This window comes from Lathamus discolor, chromosome Z (assembly GCF_037157495.1).
Source record: "Lathamus discolor isolate bLatDis1 chromosome Z, bLatDis1.hap1, whole genome shotgun sequence".
NCBI classification, from domain to species: domain Eukaryota; kingdom Metazoa; phylum Chordata; class Aves; order Psittaciformes; family Psittacidae; genus Lathamus; species Lathamus discolor.
Genome location: NC_088909.1, coordinates 101,844,845 through 101,864,072, shown reverse-complemented (window position 1 = coordinate 101,864,072; position 19,228 = coordinate 101,844,845). Strand labels below are relative to the sequence as shown.

General features: G+C 42.5%; 1 protein-coding gene across 3 annotated transcripts in view; it reads left to right on the top strand.

Moving 5' to 3' along the window:
- Nucleotides 1-19,228, top strand: part of DNAI1 (dynein axonemal intermediate chain 1) — a 151,634-nt gene that overhangs the window by 27,262 nt on the left and 105,144 nt on the right. For all 3 annotated transcript variants that reach the window (XM_065662725.1, XM_065662726.1, XM_065662727.1), the window contains exons 10-12: nucleotides 6,112-6,196; nucleotides 6,511-6,628; nucleotides 8,701-8,744. In XM_065662725.1, the coding sequence (XP_065518797.1) occupies nucleotides 6,112-6,196; nucleotides 6,511-6,628; nucleotides 8,701-8,744 (247 nt within the window). The remainder of the gene's footprint in view (nucleotides 1-6,111; nucleotides 6,197-6,510; nucleotides 6,629-8,700; nucleotides 8,745-19,228) is intronic.

Sequence of the window (19,228 nt, the reverse complement as noted above, 5' to 3'; positions counted from 1 at the left end):
ATCAGTGGAGAGGAGGACTGCATTTTAGAGTATCAGAGCAATCTTTGATAAGGTGAAGGTTTGTAATTTGAAAAGACAGGGAGAAACATGAGTGTATTGCTTGGTGAGTTGTGATATGCCTATGAAAAGACAAGTGTATTGCTGGAACTTACTGTGTGAGGAATAGCAGAGAAATACTTCTCTTATGTAACGTGGGGTGATAACTGGAGTAGTACAGGGATATGTGGTTTTGATCACATCTCTACAAAGATGGTAGATTACAAGTCTGCATAGATATGGAAAAGAACACAAGAAATGGTAAGCTTCAATACAAAATACTAAAAAAGCCTTTGCATGTTTCTCTGGTAATGCAAATGTAGAGAGGGAATCTGAAGTAACTGAGAGGGAGAAGAATTACTAAGCAGAGAATAGCAGTGACAGAAACACAGATAGATGTGAACCATTTAGGAATATGTTACAGCTGGAACTTGCTGCACTGAACAGTCTCTAATCTCACCTGAAGCAGAGGTTGAATGGTTTCTTCAGAAGTCCAGATGAAATTTATCAGAGAAAATACGCAGTCCTGGCTTAGACTGAGGACCTGTCTGACTTGTCTACCTCACTCTAGCCTTACCCCTTTCTGAGGGGGGTATGCCTGGTGAGACAGCCCAGTCCACAGGGTCGTAATTATAATTTGAGAGCTCTTGGATGGCCACAGTTATTTCTGAAATAACAGCTGAAATTCAAATGTAATTAACCTTCACATTATTGTTAACCTGTTCCCGGTTATTCCTAGGGGTGGATGAGTTGTTACTGATCCCTTTGTCTTCAATCTGCTATTTATGGCGTATCTAAATGAAAAGCAAATGGTGGAAATGAACAGATAAGTACAATCCTGGAAATTAATACCTACCTGACAAGCTTCATCCCAGTGGTCCTTACTTAGGATTGGCAGTGGGTTCTTGCAGTGCATGGAGGTGTTGGCTGGGTAACAAGACAACACCCCTGTACCGTGCTTTTTTCCTTGCAAGGCAGGAGTTCTAATAGTCACAGTATATAGGCACAGATGGAACTAAATCTGGCCACTGCCATAAAAGATAATAAAACATGCTTTTACAAATATATTAGCAATAAAAGGGGGGACCTTATTGCTCTCTACAACTACCTGAAAGGAGGTTGTGGTAAGGTGGGGGTTGTTCTCTTCTCTCAAGTAACAAGTGATAGGACAGAGGGCATGGCTTGAAGCTGTGCCAGGGGAGGTTTAGGCTGGATATTAGGAACAAATTCTTCACCGAGAGGGTGCTCAGGTATTGAAACAGGCTGCCCAAGGCACTGGTGGAGTCACCATCCCTTTAAGTGTTCACAAACTGTGTAGATGAGGCCATCCATCAGTGACATGGTGTGGTGAGCTTAGTGCTGGGGAATGGTTGAACTTGATGATATTAAAGGTCTTTTCCAACCTAGTTTATTCTATGATTCTATATGTATTGCTAGAGGTATGAGCAGTTACTGCACTGGTTTTAGGATGGGGTTTGTCTTCTGGATATACAGTTTTACACCAGCAGAAGGGTTTTTTTCATGCTTTAGCTTACTGGAGTTACACATTGGAACTGACCAGCTGCTGAGAGGCAAATGTGAAGCAATTAGTGTTAATGAATAGTAGAGCAAGACCAAGACATTTATTTTCAAAATATTATCCCATTATCCATCTTACATATGATTCAATTAACATTATTGCTGTTCTAAAAATAATTTATGCACAGAAATAAATGAAACAAATTTGTTAGCTCACAAGCTCTCACTACATTTGGCTAGCTGGATCTTTCAGAAATAAGATAAATTAGGCCTACAGCTTCCACTGAAAATCTATTTTGGTAACACACAGAATAAATCAAACCTGAGATAGGACAGGATCCAATGAGAAAACAACTTACTCTGATCCAGTGTCATGCCAAAAATGTAGTTATTCATGTCTGTATTGATGTCAGCAAAGCTACCTAACAGGAAAGCTGACTTTAAGCTTTTTTGATTCATCTGAGAGTTTCCTGCATTGCAGGAAAAATTCCATTGAATAATACATTGTTTCTGTATTTACAGGTGTGTGTGTGTGGATGCTGTTTAAAGCCTACTTTCCACTCATCAAAAAGGAAAACCATCATAGATTCTGAATATCATACAATCCCAGACTGGTTTGCGTGGGAAGGGGCCTCAAAGCCCATATGGTTCCAACCCACTGCCATGAGCAGAGACACCTTCCACTAGAGCAGGTTGCTCCAAGCCCCGTCCAACCTGGCCTTGAGCACTGCCAGGGATGGGGCAGCCACAGCTTCTCTGGGCACCCTGTGCCAGTGCCTCAGCACCCTCACAGGGAAGAGCTTCTGCCTAAGAGCTGACCTCAATCTCCCCTCTGGCAGGTTAAAGCCATTCCCCCTCGTACTGTCTTTATATGCCGATGTGAAAAGTCCCTCCCAGGTTTCTCGTAGATCCCTTCAGGCTCCTCTAAGGTCTCTGCTTAAGGAGCCTTCTCTTCTCCAGGCTGACCCAGCCCAGCTCTCTCAGCCTGTCTCGAGAGCAGAGCTGCTCCAGCCCTCCCAGCATCTTCGTGGCTTTACTTTGCACTAGCTCCAACAGGCCCACTTCCTTATGTTGGCAGCCCCAGAGCAGAGCACAGGACTGCAGGTGGGGTCTCATGGGAGTGGAGTAGAGAATCACCTGCTGGTCACACTTCTTTAGACGCAGAGCAGAATATGACTGGCTTTCTGGGCTGCAGGTGCACACTGCTGGCTTATAGTCCATTTTTCATCCATCACTTCCCTCATATCCTTCTCCTCAGGGCTGCTCTCAATCCATTCATTGGCCAGCCTGTATTTGGAGGTTTGGGACTGCTCAAGCCCAGTTACAGGACTTTGCCCTTGGTCTTGTTGAACTTCATTGGGTTTGCACAGGCCCACCTCTTGATCCTGTCAACGTCCTTCTGGATGGCATCCCTTTCCTCCAGTGTGTCGACCACACCAAACAGCTTGGTGTTGTTACAGATGAGGCAGGATCTGGCATTCGGCTTTGAGTATGCATAAGTAAGCCTTATCCTCTGATCTTCAGCCCAGAATGATGTCTTAGGATGAAATTCAGAATGCTTGCAGTGCAAATTTCCTATTCTTCTAGCCTTTAACAGTGTAAGAGAACAAGAAACATGATCTTGCTCATGTCTGCAGGGTACAGCACTGCCATTTGTCTCCAGCTTTTTCCAGTAGCAGATGCATATTAAAACTGAAGAGAATTTTTTTCCTGCATAATAGGGGAATGGAAGCTAACACAACTGATGGATCAGCAAGGCTTGGAGGATCTATTCTTTATGCCTTGTCTGACTTTTACAATACTGGAGAGAAAAAGGATTATTTAATTTCTCTTTTTCTAAATGAAAATGTAACCTTTTTCAGTATTTAACCTATGTCAATTAAACTTAGAGCAATATGGTGGTGGCAGACAATGGCATTTTTATAGTCGTGATCCCAATACTGCTGGGCAAGTGTTGACAAAGGTTAATTGCCTTTTCTTTAGGAGGTGTTCTAGAGAAAGACAGGTCTTACTGTGGCTAAAGCTATAACGGTAACTTGAAGTCAAAAGAGAGAAATCCCAGCAACTGAGAATATTGATTATTACATGACATGCCTCAAGCATCCTCATTCTCTCTGTCTGTAATTTCTCAATATTTTTGAATTCCTGATGTCTAAGGAATATCATGCTGTGTTAAAATGTGGAAAAGAAAAAAAAAAAACACAGAACCCCCGTATCTTTTCCTATGCTTTCTTAAATTCTGAATGTGGCAGTAAATGCTCTGTGTTGTTCTCAAGAAGTTTACCCACAGATTGAGGGAAAACATGAAGAACATGATAGTGGCCACGCTGATTCATATCAAGGCTCTAACCATAAGTGAATGTGTGAACTGTAAGAACACAGCCAGAGTATACCCCAGTCCCAAATAGTCTTCTAGCCTTCAACTCTTTCCAGCTATTTCCTAAGCTTTATATGCTTTGACACATAGATGGAAACACTTGTTCAGTCTTCCTTGAAACCATGTAAAATTCTTGCATCTACAACACCCTTTGACAAGGACTTTCACAGTTGTGTCATCCTTCTGTAAGAGTCACCTCCTTTTCTTTATTCTGAACTTGGTTTCCACTAGCTTCACTTGACACCCCTACTGTTTTGTACCAGAAAAGACAGTGAACAATCAGTTCCTGCCCATCCTCTCAGGGCCATTTAGGATTTCATAGACATGTCTCATATCTTCCAAAGGCATCTCTTCTCTAGACTGGCAAGTCCCAGCCTACTCAGTTTTTCCTGGTACAGAAACCATTCCAAACCTGAACAGGCCTTGTTGTCCTTCTCTGAATTTGGCTTCAAGTTCTACTTTATCCTTTCTGAGATGGGAGAATAAAACTGCACACATTACTGAAGGTTTAGACAAACTATGGATTTATTAAAAATATTGCAAATTATAGAATTGCTTTTTCTTTTCTCCTTTGCCCTGTCATCTTTGTGTAGTCCTTTAAGTTTCGTGCTCTTGAAGCACTGCTGTCAGCCGCCCTCAAGTATGTGCAGAGCCCAGGAAAGAAGCAGAGGTCTGGTACACACGTAATATGAAGTCATGTTCTTGGTTCTGACTGTGTCTGTGTGGTCTAGTTTTGGCGACTCATTTCACTATTTCTTTTCATGTTCAGGGCACCCTCTGAGCTGTGTCAAGGATGACAAGTTTCTTTTGAGTGTTGTCACTGTGGAGGAAATCATGCTGAGCTGGCAGTCACCAGTCCCTTCACCGTTTGAAGATGAAAGGCTTTGAAACACTAATGGAGCTTTGGGCAGGAGTAGGTAGGGATGCAGGTCCTTGGAGCAGAGAACTTTGCATATGCCTTGGTATTCTCACATGATGGCACAGATCTGTGCTGGCGTCATCCTCATGGCTCAGCACAGTCTGAGGACTTGGCAGCCAGGCTTCTTGTCCCCGATGGTTACACCAGTTTGGATTTTCCTAGCGGCTGCACAACACAGAGGATGGAGAGCACACTCGCATGAAAATAGGAGAAGCATTTAGTAAGAAGATGGTTGAAAGACTGTGGTGATCAGGGCTCTGTCAGGCAAGCATACCAACCCACTACTTGCTGGCAGTCAGACACTCCCTGTTACGCTTTCTTTTCTCTGTTTTTCTCTGCTTTTTTTCCCTTCATCCACCTGGATTGTTGCCTCTCTCCACCCTTTTCTTCTTCCATATCAACAACCTGTTTTTAATTACTTTTTCCCTGTGGGTCACATTTTTGCTATGTCCATACTTAAGTTTGCTATTTCTGGCATAGTTTCCTAGGCAATCTTAGCCTTGCATGATATTACAGATACAGTTACTAAGGGACTGCTGGCCTTGCAAGATGCCACTCCCCAAGAGGTTTCCAATACTTGCATACATGCAGGTGTATCTGCATACCTTCACATATACAGGCTGGCCCACTTGAGTTCCCTGTCCAGGAAGATTGGATTTTCCACAGTATCGAAATAGTTTCCAAGGAGCTAGAAAGTAATTTGCCCTTTTCATATTGGTTTTGTATTGTATGAGCTTATGGATCTGTGAATTCATCAAGTTGGAATTACTCAGGGATTGACTGAAGGACTCAAAAATCCTGTGATCTTTACTTAATACATGAGACCTAAAAGCTCTCCAGCTGGAGATGAGAGGATGCTCATGCATGATCAAGCATCTGTGATTTCATTACTGAAGCTAATGAACTATTATCAAGTGAGATGCGGGTGGGATCACATGTGTGTTTTTATCTCATCCCATCCTGAGGTAGGTTGAATGAGTTAAGGAAGACAAGACTCTAACTGCCTTCACAGATAAGTACCTTCTAGCTGAGCTAAATCACTAACACTGAAGGGTAGCTCAGCTGTGGATGGCTTCTTGCTAAACATAATAAAGTAATTGCCTTAATTCAAGTGCTTTTATCATTAGGTGCAGGTGTGAGGAGCTTCAAATTATCCTGTATTCAAGGTCAAAAGACTCAAGTTTTTCGGTCACATGAGATCTGAAGGACTTGTAAACAGACAGAAAATACATTTTCTCTTCCTTGTGTTTCTTTTCAACAGAGTAATGAAATAACCAAGGTCTCAAAGGTTGCTAAGATAATGGAGCGGATGGTGAATCAGAACACACTGGATGACATTATACAAGGTATGGCCCTGCTGGGAGAAAGCCTGCAGATGAGTGGACATGGCTGTGGGAAGAACAGAACAGAGTAGAGTAGAATAGACAGGGCTAAAATGAGGAGGGCTAAAAACCTTCTGATTCACACAAGGCAAACAGTACAGCAGTCCGTGGGCATGCAGAGAACATTCCACGTCAGCCCTGCTCTGAGCTGGCTAGCTAGGCTGTAGGGATAAGAATGTTCTTTAAAACTTCCCTGGCACTGCACCGTGCTGCTTTATTTACAGTTTATACACCATGGCCTTTTCCTTTTTTTTTTTTTTTTTTGTTTTTTGTTTTAGATTTTAAATATTTTGAAGATGAGTCGGATGAATACAGAGATCATAAAGGAACCCTACTCCCACTGTGGAAGTTCCAGTATGACAAAGCCAAGCGATTTGCAGTTACTGCCATCTCCTGGTAGGTCTCTTTATTACAAACTTATTCTTGGTTCGCAGTGAAGTACAATTGCATATCATGGCCCTTTAGAAGTCTGGGCTGGTTTCTCTTGTAACACTGTCTTGAAGAATTAGAGACAGCTTCCAGGCGGCACCTGGACATGCCTAGTGCTTCTGGATGCAAATCCTCTTGTGTAAGTCTGAATGTGCCAGGCTTGTGCCATTCGACAAAAGTGAAGTCACAGTAGGCTCTGTGAAGTGCTAGGGCAAAGTGAGTTCAGTTAGCAGGACAAAGAGGAGTCCCTTCTTGGGAAAACTGGGATAGACATTCTTGTTTTTGGACAATGTGCTGTAGGAATCGATCCTGGAAAGGCCAGGAGAGGAGAAGGGATAGCAGCTATGTTTTTGACAGGTGTCAACACAGAAGAATTAAAGCAGCAGAAAGGGAAATGCAAATACTACATGTGCCAGACAGGCAGCACCATAGACTATATGATGCTGAGGCACTGATACCAGACAACACCTTTATGCATGGTACTTATTCAGTCGCTGACCAGACAACAGAGGTATTTGTGTACTGGGATCTCACACAATTCAGTTTAGTAGGTATTTGCCATGCAGTCCGCTTCTGCATATTTATTCCTGGTTAGTCAAAACAGGATCTCTGATACTTTCAAATCAGTGCTCTGTTTCCGAGATGTTATAGTCATGATGTTTACCATGAAAAAAACACTTGTCACAAACACGAATGGGTCCTTTTACTGTTTACCATGCTTGATTTTCCCCAGAACTGGCCTGGTTCATGCACTGAACATGACACATAGTCAGCTCCTGTCCTGTGCTCCTTTGCAGCTAGGCCTACCCTCACTTGCCTGTGAGGCAGTGTGAACCCATGTCTTGCTAAAGAGGGTCTATGGAGAAACAGAGCAGAATTGCAGTCTTCTGTCATTTCAGTAATTATACTTTAATAGAATACCAGGGATATTCTCACAAGGATGCAATTGTGAGAACTGAAAAACAATAGGGAAATTAGATGTAAAGTTGGGAAATAAGGGATCTTTAACAGTAGTTTGTGCTGCTGCTATTCTTGTCTCCAGGAAGTGGTAACAGAAAGATGGCCCTGAAATTGGAAGAATTACTCCAAATTGCCTTATGTAATAAGCTTTTCTAATTTTGTTTTTGTTTTCACATTGCTAGCAGTAACAGTGCATTTAGTGGATAAAGCAAGAGCATGAGAATACCTAGATAGAAGCCCAAGTGAAAAGAAGTTAAATGAGAGGTGGATTTGTTTTATCAATTCATAATAACAAATCAGAGACAGCACTCATCAGATAATTTTCACATCCATTCATTACATAGAATTGTTAGCCGCTAGGTGTGCTGTGTGAGCACAGGGACAGCAGCAGTACTGACCTTTGTCCCATGTAAACCCTTCTGTAAGTGTCCACATACAGCAGAAGTTGTAAAGAATGTTATACGGTATATGTTTTTCAAACAGAGGGATTTTAGAAGGCATAGTAGATGTCTAGTTGCTCAGGGCCAGTGTGCCTCAGCAAGTATACTGTTCACCAAAGGGAATTTCCCTTCCTGGTCTTTGGGAATGATCATGAATTCATGGATAGATAGCTGTCTCTTGAAGTATCCCTTATTATTTAATAACAAATAGGAAGGTAAGTTTATTGGGTATTATTCTGTTGTGGTTTAGAAACTCCTGTATTCTTGCCTCTGAAATGGAAACCGACACATTCCTGCCTTTTTTGTTTCCTTAAAGACCTAATTTTTAACAGTAAATTTTTTATGATTATGAAATAGATAAGCCAGGCAATGCTGGAGATTGACATCGTGTCTGTCTATGACTTCTTTATTCTTTTTATCTATGTTGTGGTCTTCTGATGTTCTATTTTTTTTTATGCATCCTGAATCTAGAATAATACACCAACTTTCCTAGTGCATATGTTCAAAGGTTCAAGCCCTCAGACTGTATGCAGTCCTGTGAGAATGGACTCTGATATTAATGTGTGAAACATTGTGCATTTCTATGGAACTATATGGTTAATTAAAAAATGCAACCTTATGTATATCTTCTCATTACAGGAATCCAAAGTACAAGGACCTATTTGCAGTGGGATATGGCTCTTGTAAGTAACAAATGGAATAGAATCATTGGGAGATTTAAAATATTAAACAGGTGCAGTGAGATCAAATCATATAATACTCTGCGGCGCTGATTGCACCTCACAGCAAGGACTCTTGAAATTTCAAAGCAGTAAATTGAGATTTAACTGAAGATAGGGATTAGGCCTTTGTATTCCATGACATTCTGAATGCAGAGGCATAGGCAGCACTAGCCAGGGCTTTTGGCTTATGACAGTGCGGACTTTCCCTTTGGTCAAGGGCTTCCCTGTAGAATCACCACTTAGTCTCTTTTATCTTACCTCTTGGGATCCAATTTCTCTGTTCCTGCCCTTCTAATTGCTGAAAGACCAGATACGTTGTACTTTGCCAGAAGCTAACGATGAGAGACTTCTCTAAGTGTAAACTCATTGCTTTCTTGTTAGGAGACACTTTTCAGGGGTGTCTCAGAGAATAAGCTCTCCATTAGGACACATCGGGCTTGGATAATGTGAAAGGCAGTTTCACTCCTGTAGTATCTGGGATTGGACATGGGATAATTTTGAGTAGCAGTGAACATAAAGCTTGTGGGTCTCCGTGTTACTCCATATTAATCTCTATCCAATATTATTGTTCTCAAGTTCAGGAAATTGAAAAAAAAATCTAAGAAATTGATGTTTTCTTACCTTTTGTATTGTTTAGCTGTTGTTTAGCATTATAGCTACCTGCTCAGTTTATTATTATTTTTTAAGAACATGGGAGTCCATATCAACAACTTTGCTTTTCCTCCTTTTTAGTATCTCTTATTGCTTAAAGACACACTGACTGCTGTATTCTGTGCATAAACAGACTGGGAGAAATGTCGTGTGGATCTGAGGCATGGGGAAAGTGAAAAGAAGTTAAATGTTCATTATTGCCCATAACACCAGAATGAGGGAGACATTATGAAATTATTGAGTACCAGGACTAAGACAAATATGAAACAGAATAATATGATACCTAATGGAATTGTGGAACTTTCCTTACTTCCTTTGTGATCTGGAGAACAGAGATACACATGGATTCAAAAGAGGTTAGATATATTCATGAAGGGCCAGTTTGCTGTTGGAAGAACAAACCATCTGATTCAGAGCATGACCAGCAGGTTGAAGGAGGTGATCCTCCCCTCTCTCTCTGTGCCCAGTCTGCTCCAGTGAGACCTCACTTGGAGTGTTGTGTGCAGTTCTGGCATCCTCAACATAAAAAGGACATGGAACTGTTGGAACAAGTCCAGAGGAGGCCACGAGGATGATCAGGGGACTGGAGCACCTCGCGTATGAAGACAGGCTGAGAAAGTTGGGGCTGTTCAGCCTGGAGAAGAGAAGGCTGCGTGGAGACCTCAGAGCAGCCTTCCAGTATCTGAAGGGGGGCTATAGGGATGCTGGGGATGGACTCTTCATTAGGGGCTGTAGTGATAGGACAAGGGGTAACGGGTTAAAACTTAAACAGGGGAAGTTTAGACTGGATATAAGGAAGAAATTCTTTGCTGTGAGGGTAGTGAGGCACTGGAATGGGTTGCCTAAGGAAGTTGTGAATGCTCCAATCCCTGGCAGTGTTCAGGGCTAGGTTGGACAGAGCCCTTGGTGGCATGGTTTAGTGTGAGGTGTCTCTGCCCATGGCAGGGGGTTGGAACTAGATGATGTGAAGGTCCTTTCCAACCCTAACTATTCTGTGATTCTATGATTCTTAACTGTGAGTAGCTGGAATCTCTCAGTACATAAAAGATTCTCACAGTACTTAAGCAGTTGCTACTCAGTACTTTTGGAAATAAGATACTTGGCTACAGAGTCATGGTCCCAGATACTCATTTTATGTATTTCTTTGTTCTCTGACAATGAAACCAGATGGATTGTCCTCATTTATTCTAGTAAGGATTGCAGTCTGCTTGCAATATTGCGACATTTCATTTTCCTCTTAAAATGACAATTTTCTCTTCAAGTTCACTTCATCTGAGCCCTGGAAATGTTCCTGTTAGTTTGCTAGGAAGCCTAAAATGGCCTGACAATCCTTTAGATCTTTGGTTCTGCAGTGTCCATAATTACATCACCAGTCTTCTGTGCAGCATGCATTTGGGAGTACTGCCAAGATACGAGTAACACCTTTGTTCTACAGCCCAAATAATACCTTTTGAAACAAAAGGTCCCTTGTTTACTGTAGGTCCATTTCACTCTAGTGTGGCAAGTTCTGTACAAAGAGGGCCCTAGGCTGAGCTTCGCTTTTGTATCACATTTCTGGAGTTTTTACCACTGATTTATTTGGATGGGGTTTCTGATGCTAATGGCGTTTCTTTGGCATGAGGCAGTCTCTTCTGAACAAGGAAGTATTGTCATTTTAATTTGCAATTCAGTATTTATACTACTTGTCTGGAATTAATTTTTATTCCCATCAGGAGGAGCTGTCTTTCTGCTTTTGTTTTTGCATAAATGAGATTGCTGGGTTTCTGGCTAGACTGACAGCCTGCAGTGCAGGGTTCAAAGAGGCTGTTGTGGGTGTTGGGCTTGCGTTCTGCCTTGCTGATGGGAGCACTACAAATACAAGTTCAAGTCTTAGCAATCACCTCAGTTCATGTTCCAGTAGCAAGTGCACCTCTGACAGCCTTCAGAGATGGCTTTTGATGTGTACCTCCATCTGTTAGCACAACTTGAGTAGGGAAAAATAGTATATGTATGGCCAATGTATTTTATATCCTACTGTTTCTTTGCACTTAGTGAATCTAACTTGCCAGTTACAAGGATGCATGAGGAATATGGACTCACACCCGAAGCTCTGGCAATCTGAGGTATCTGGCAAAGGTATCTTCACAGTGCTCAGCCTGAAGTGAGGCCTTGTGGACAGAAATATACCGTGTAAAGAAAGATACCTGTACTGCTCTAGCTTTCTTGTGTAAAATCAGCACGAGCAGTGCTAGTACAAGGTCCTTATACTGGTGTGACTGCATACAAAATAAGTTGTTATGACTCTGTGACTGAACTAAATTGGTGTAAAATCTGGGCAGCTCTTTCACAAACTTGAGCTGGTACTTAATAGATGTCCTGGTGCTGAAGAGTGGTGATTTAACACTGAGATCATGGGGCAAGTCTCTCCTACAATGCAGTGACAGGTAATTGCAGGAGACTGGGTGTGCTTATTGGGCCAGCTTGTATTTTCCCATTTTTCAAATGCACTGCCGATGACCATGGACAGTATTTTATTTACTGCCCTCCACTGATTGAGACTGGGGGTTGGTCATTGCAATAAGGATATTCCCAAATGGGACATGCCCAGCGTGCTTCCGAGGGAGCAGGGAAAGAAGAAGATGAGCCAAATGGCTTTAATAGTAAGGTTGTGCTGCTTTCTGCTCACCTTAGTGCTTCATAGGCATTGCTTGCTCTGAGGGAGGCCTCATGCCTCAGCAGTTCTGTCACACTTCAAGTCAATTGAATCTATTCATCCTCAGCTCTCTATGAGCACTAAAGGATGAAGTACAGCTCTTGAAGGAGCTAGCTCTCGGTAACATTGAGAACCAGGAAGGGTATCGAAGACAATATAGCAAGGTGAATATCAAATAAGATTGGCATGGTCAAGGAGTGTGCTTCTGTTACCTTTTAAACAGTGTCTCAGCCAGAATCTGATCCTGTACAAACAGCTGAAAGGAGAATTAATTGCTACACACTATAACTGATGAGTGATGGTGATGAATGCAGAACCAGGCATTCAAATTAGAGATTAGAACAACAAAAATGACTGGTAACAAAACAAATTCACTTACAGAGGGGAAAAGTTATTCTACAGGGACTGAGAGTATGTTTGGAAGTATGCCATTTTCCTCTACCTCTTTTTGTGCAAAAAGCCTGGGTCCCCTCTGTCTAAGAAACCCATAGCGGAAGAAACAATTAGTAGAGAATTTCCAATCCACTATTCACTCCAAAGATTTAATGAAAATTGATATCAGCTCCATATTACACACCACTTATTTGCCTATACGTCCTGTTCCAAGCCCGAGAAATTTCCACTTGGCCAAATACATAGTTTTCTAGCAAAATATCTCTCTGCTAAATACGAATTTGAGAGGCACAAGTAAGGAATCACAGACTGGTTTGAGTTGGAAGGGACCTTAAAGCTCATCCAGTTCCAATACCCTGCCACAGGCAGGGACACCTTCCACTAGAGCAGGTTGCTCCAAGCCCCATCCAACCTGGCCTTGAGCACTGCCAGGGATGGGGCAGCCACAGCTTCTCTGGGCACCCTGTGCCAGGGCCTCACCAGCCTCGCAGGGAAGAGCTTCTTCCCTGTATCTAATGTGAATGTCCCCTCTGGCAGGTTAAAGCCGCTCCCCCTTGTCCTGTCCCTACATCCCCTTGTCAAAAATCCTTCTCCAGGTTTCTTGTAGCCCACCTCTTGAGCCTGTCCAGGTCCCTCTGGATGCCATCCCTTCCCTCCAGTATGTTGACTTCACCACACAGCTTGGTGTCATCAACAAACTTGCTGAGGGTGCATCAATCCCACTGTCCATGTCCCTGTTGAAGATGTTAAATAATACTGGCCCTTGAGTGACTCCGCTCATTACTGGTCTCCACCCAGGCATTGACTAGTTGACCACAACACAAAGCACAATCATCCAGCCAGTTCCTTGTCCACTGAGTGGTCTACCCATCAAATCCATGTATCTCCAGCTTAGAGCAAGGTTTCATGTGGACAGTCTCCATGGCTTTGCGCAAGTCCAGGTAGATTATATCAATTGCTCTTCCCTTAACCACCAGTGCTGTAACCTGACTATAGAAGGCTACCAAGTTTGTCAGGCATGATTTGCCCTTCATGAAACAACGTTGGCTGTCAGTAATAACCTCTCTGTTTTCCATGTGTTTTAGCCTAGTTTCCAGGAGGATCTGCTCCATAATCTTGTTGGGCACCAAGGTGAGACTGACCAGCCTGTATTCCCTGGGTCTTCCTTTTTAAAAATGAAGGTTATGTGTCTCCTTTTTCAGTCAGTGGAAACTTCACTGTTCTGCCATGACTTCTCAAATATGATGCATAATGGCTTAGCAACTTCGTCTGCCATTTTTCTCAGGACCCTCAAATGTGTCTCATCAGGTCCCATGGACTTGTGAAGACTAAGCAAAGGCATTGTGTACTTCGGGATTCTCCTTGTCTGCCACGTTTAGCCATATCTCGTTTTGTTCATTGTTGGGTATAGTTTCTTTCATCTTACAGAATCATAGAATCATAGAATAGTTAGGGTTGGAAAGCACCTTAAGATCATCCACTTCCAACACCATGCCATGGGCAGGGACACCTCACACTAAACCATCCCACCCAAGGCTCTGTCCAACCTGGCCTTGAACACCACCAGGGATGCAGCATTCACAACTTCTCTGGGCAACCCATTCCAGTGCCTCACCACCCTAACAGTAAAGAACTTCCTCCTTATATTCAGTCTAAACTTCTCCTGATCAAGTTTTAACCCATTACCCCTTGTCCTATCACTACAGTCCCTAATGAAGGGTCCCTCCCCAGTATCCTTATAGGACCCCTTCAGATACTGGAAGCTGCTCTGAGGTCTCCACGCAACCTTCTCTTTTCCAGGCTGAACAGCCCCAACTTTCTCAGCCTGTCTTCATACGGGAGGTGCTCCAGTCCCCTGATCATCCTCATGGCCTCCTCTGGACTTGTTCCAACAATCCTATGTCCTTTTTATGTTGAGGATACCAGAATTGCACACAATACACCAAGTGACCTGTGGATGGATTTCATCAGGTCCCACGGACTTGTGCACATAGGTTCTTAAGATGGTCTCAAACCAAATTCTTTCCTACAGTGGGCCTAAGGTTTTCATTCTCACAGTCCCTGTGTCTGCCTTCCAAGACTTGGGTGGTGTGGTCAGAGCATTTGCCAGTGAAGACTGAGGCAAAGAAGTCATTCAGAACCTCGGCTTTCTCCAAATGCAGGGTAGCCAGTTCTCCTGAGAGCTTCCTCAGGGGGCCTACGTTGTCGCTAGTCTGTCTTTTATTTGCAACGTACCTATAGAATCCCTTCCTGTTATCTTTCACATCCCTTGCGAAGTTTAATTCTAACTGGGCCTTAGCTTTCCTAACCTGGTCCCTAGCTTCCTGGACAGCATCCTTGCATTCTTCCCATGCCACCTGTCCTTGCTTCCACCTTTTATAAACCTCTTTTTTCCCTCTAAGTTGCCTCAGCAGCTCCTTATCCACCGAAGGAGGTCTCCTGGCCCTCCTGCTGCACTTCCTTCTAGTTGGGATTCAACACTCCTGAGCTTGTCGCAGGTGATCCTTGAATATCAACCAACAGTTTTGGGCCCCCTGCCCTCTAGGGCTGTATCCCATGGAACCTTACTAAGCAGGCTCCTTTGTTGTCCTATGTACCTGAAGAAACCCTTCTTGTTATTTGTTATTTGTTATTTGTTATGTCCCTAGCCAAGTTCAGCTCTAGCTGTGCCTTGGCTTTCCTGATCCCCTCCCTGCACTCTCGGGCCATATCCCTATAATCTCCTCAGGATGTATATCCCTGTCTCCATTGCCTATGCATGCTGCTTTTGTGTTTTAGTTTGGCTAAGAGGTCTTGACTTAGCCAAGCTGGCCACCTCTTCCCCTGCTAAATTTCTTGCACATCAGGATTGAGAGCTCTTGCACCCAAAGAAAAATGTCTTTAAATATCTCCCAGCTCTCATTTGCTCCTTTATCTTGGAGGGCATTTTCCTAAGGGATCACATGCACTAGTGCCCTAAAGAGCTGAAAGTTTGCCTTTCTGAGGTTAAGGATCCTGATTCTACTTTTCACCCATCCTGTACCCCTCAAGATTGAGAATTCTGCCAGACAATGATTGCTGTAGCTCAAGCTATCTCCAGTCTGGACTTTTCCGATAAGCTCTTCCACACTAGTGAGCAAATGGTTTAGCAGCACCTCTCCTCTGGCTGGGCTCTCCATAACCTGTACCAGGAAGTTTCCTCCTACACTGGAGTAGTTTCCATGATTGCTTGCAGTCCACTGTGCTGTTTTTCCAGCAGATGCCTGGGTAGTCACCGGATCAGGGCCTGAGAGCCTTTTCCTGAGAGGAAAGGCCAAGGTACCCTGTTGTCCAGGTTTTTCCAAGAGAAGGAAATGTATTAGGCACCCTGTACCCTGATGGTTTCTGAGGGTGGTTCTTACCTCATAATGCTGTAGAAAAACATAGGAACATTAAAGTCTTGGCAATCTAAGTTAGGGCAGATACTCTCTGACATAGAGTGTAGGATCCTGAGCATGTAAGCAAGACTCTTGTGCCAGGCTTCAGGAGGGACTTATTGTATCACTACAGAATTGTGAACTGCCCTGCTAAGTGTCTTCCCTTCAGCTATGGGCAGTCTGTTGACTAAGATAAACTTGCATAAAATGCAAGCCTAGGAAACCATTACTTGCTGATCCCAATAGGAGAGCAATTAAAGCATTGAAACATAAGCTTAGCTATCCTAAGGCAAGCCTATAGGTGTTCTGAGCATGGGGAGGAGGATCTTCATGGAATCAAGAAAGAAAGTAATAGACAACAGGCCTGGATCCCATCCTATCTTCATGTGCTGGCTGGAGGATTTGTCTTAGAAGCTGGGTTGGATTGTATCTTTTAGAATGATGCCCAGTTTCCCTGTCAAAACTCCATCCGATGGTTAATCCTTCACCGCCTCTGTATACTGTTCCAACTTTGAACTGGTCTGCCCTCTGGTATATGGTATCCCACTGCAAGGTTGGATTTGGCTAACTGAAATTTTCCACTGTTGAAACTCATTATTCTCTTGACAGCAAGCTCCAAAAGCCTTTCCAGCAAGTCCTTTTTCTGTAAGTGATATAAGTACCCATATGCATTGATGAAATTATCTCTCATTTTTCTCTTCTTTAGGCTGAACTCATCAAACCATACTCAAGATTTGCTTTCCATCTGCTATGGTATTTCAGTGGCCTTTCTCTAACCTTTCTCCAGCATACTCACATTATTCCTGAGTGCAAATGCCATACTAGGCATACTCACCTAGCTTCTCTTTTATGCATGCCACCCACTGTTGTGTCATCTCAGACTCTCATCAAACATTTTATATCATGATGTACACTATATCATTATGATCATTATACCAGACAAAAAGCATAACCAGTGCTGGACTAAGAACGAATGCCTGGGAATCTGCCCTAGAAACCATCACTGTTCATTTTTCTTTCTGTTTACAGCTCTACTTTAGGCCCCTGCAATGAACCACTTTTTAATCCAGCTAGTATGTGCTCTGCTAAATCCGTGTAATATAAGTTTTTAATCAAATCTTATGATGTATTTGACTGAATGCTGAAAGAATACACAGATATATTTTGATTAGCACAGTTATTTCATCAGTCATCCTGACAAGAAGAATGGCACCTTTGAAAGGACATTTACCCTCTTTATAGGTCTAGGGATCTAAGTAATAGGGGAGATAATTTGGTAGGACTCATGTCCTCACACTGGAAGAATCTCACTACATAAAGGCAAGGTCTGGGATCATCACTTTATGTTAACTATTTGTTAGAAGTTATAATTCTTTATCCAATCTTGAAATGTAGATAAATCCCTCAAGTTTTTCCAGAGATCTGTCTAATTATGGAAATAACAACTTAGAAAGCCCAGCTGAAATTCACAGATACATTAGAAAGTCATAAAAAATAGAACAGAAAAGGATTTCAGAAAGTTGTTAGCCCATCTCCATGCAAGATAATACTTTATTGAAGACATGGTTTTGATGACTCACCTTAGTCCACATAATGAAAATTGCATGCACTGTAATTTCTGGCACAGTTGAGAGAAGCCCTATAGATGATGGGCAATCGTTGTGACATTGTGACAGGGACAGCAGTGTATGTTTGAGAAGGAGAACCCCAAAAGCCTTAAAACTCTGATATTACTGTATAGGCTGTGGGCTTGAAGAGAGACAGTATTAGAAGTTACACCAGGCATTTGTGAGTAGTTCTCTTCAGTGGCAGATTTAAAGGTTGTGATGGAGTATGTGGAAGAGAGTCTGGATTGGATTTACATAACAAGTTTCTATTATATTTGGTATTTTCTGATGAATTACCAAAAAGCTTAAAGTGAAAGCTTGAGGTGGATTGAATACTGCGTAACAAATTCAGATCTCTGAACCAGCCTGCAGAAATTCTCTTCCGAGTGGCTTTGGTGATGTTTATATACCTAAATTATGTTCCCAGGACAGGCAGAGAAGACTTCAGGGAGCAGAGATCCCTCCTAATCTTCCCTTAAACTCTATTTTTACACTGGGAATAGAGATTGAAGATGTTGTCACATAGAGAAAAAGTATTTTAGATTGCTTAGACATACTCGCTTGTCTTGTATAAGGCTGTGTGCATATGATTCATGTGACAGTTGTGCTGGAGAGAGGGGGCTGGCAGCTGTCCAGTCACATAGTGGCTTGTGTGTTGGGCCAGGTTCAGCAGTGAGTTTCAGGTTTTGGAATTCCACACAGTAAACCCACTGAAGTTTTCTGATTACAATACCCCAAAAAGCTGATAAGAGATTCATGCGGCCAACACACTTCAAAGAGAAGTTCATATTGCAGTCTGGATTCGGTTTGTTATTTGGCCTACATTTGTATAAAGCACTAAAATACCATAACAAATTCCAGATTTGGGAAAATGTCTCCATGTCTATTCAGAGTCATGTGCCCAACACTCTTCTGAAGTTGATAAAATGAAATAAGTCTTCAATGATAAAAGACCTGGGAGGTTCACTCTGAATTTTTGGTAACAGGTTTGAGAGCTGCATTGTGCCATCATGGTGGCTGAGTGTTTCCTTTTAGCTACGAATGTATTGTTTATTGACATTTTGACTATTTGTGCTGTAAGTCAAAAGACTGTCACCTTTTGTGAATGCTGATGATGCCAGTTATTATTGGTGGTTGATATAATAGTTATATCCAACTATCAGTAGTGAGTTTATGTTGAGGGTAAAAAAAAAAAGGCAATAACAGAATTAAAACATAATGGTTGCTTAGTTGCCAGTGATTTTAATTTATTGTATTTGTTCTATCAGGAAGGCTGAAGCCCCACTCAGTAATATGCAAAGTTGCTACTGGTAACGGGTTAAAACTTAAAGAGGGGAAGTTTAGATTGGGTATAAGGAGGAAGTTCTTTACTGTAAGGGTGGTGAGGCCCTGGAATGGGTTGCTCAGGGATGCTGTGAATGCTCCACCCTGGTGGTGTTCAAGGCCAGTTTGGACAGAGCCTTGGGTGACATGGTCTAGTGTGAGGTGTCCCTGCCCATGCATGGTGTTGGAAGTGGATGATCTTAAGGTCCTTTCCAACCCTAACTATTCTATGATTCTGTGATTCTACTGTAGGGGAATATTATAATAGAGAGAACAAGCAATAATAAAATAAGCACAGACAAAAAATTGAAAGGGAATCTGTGAGTTTTATATGTGAATTGTTGAAGAACATTTGTATGGGCATTGAGTATCCCCAGAATCAAA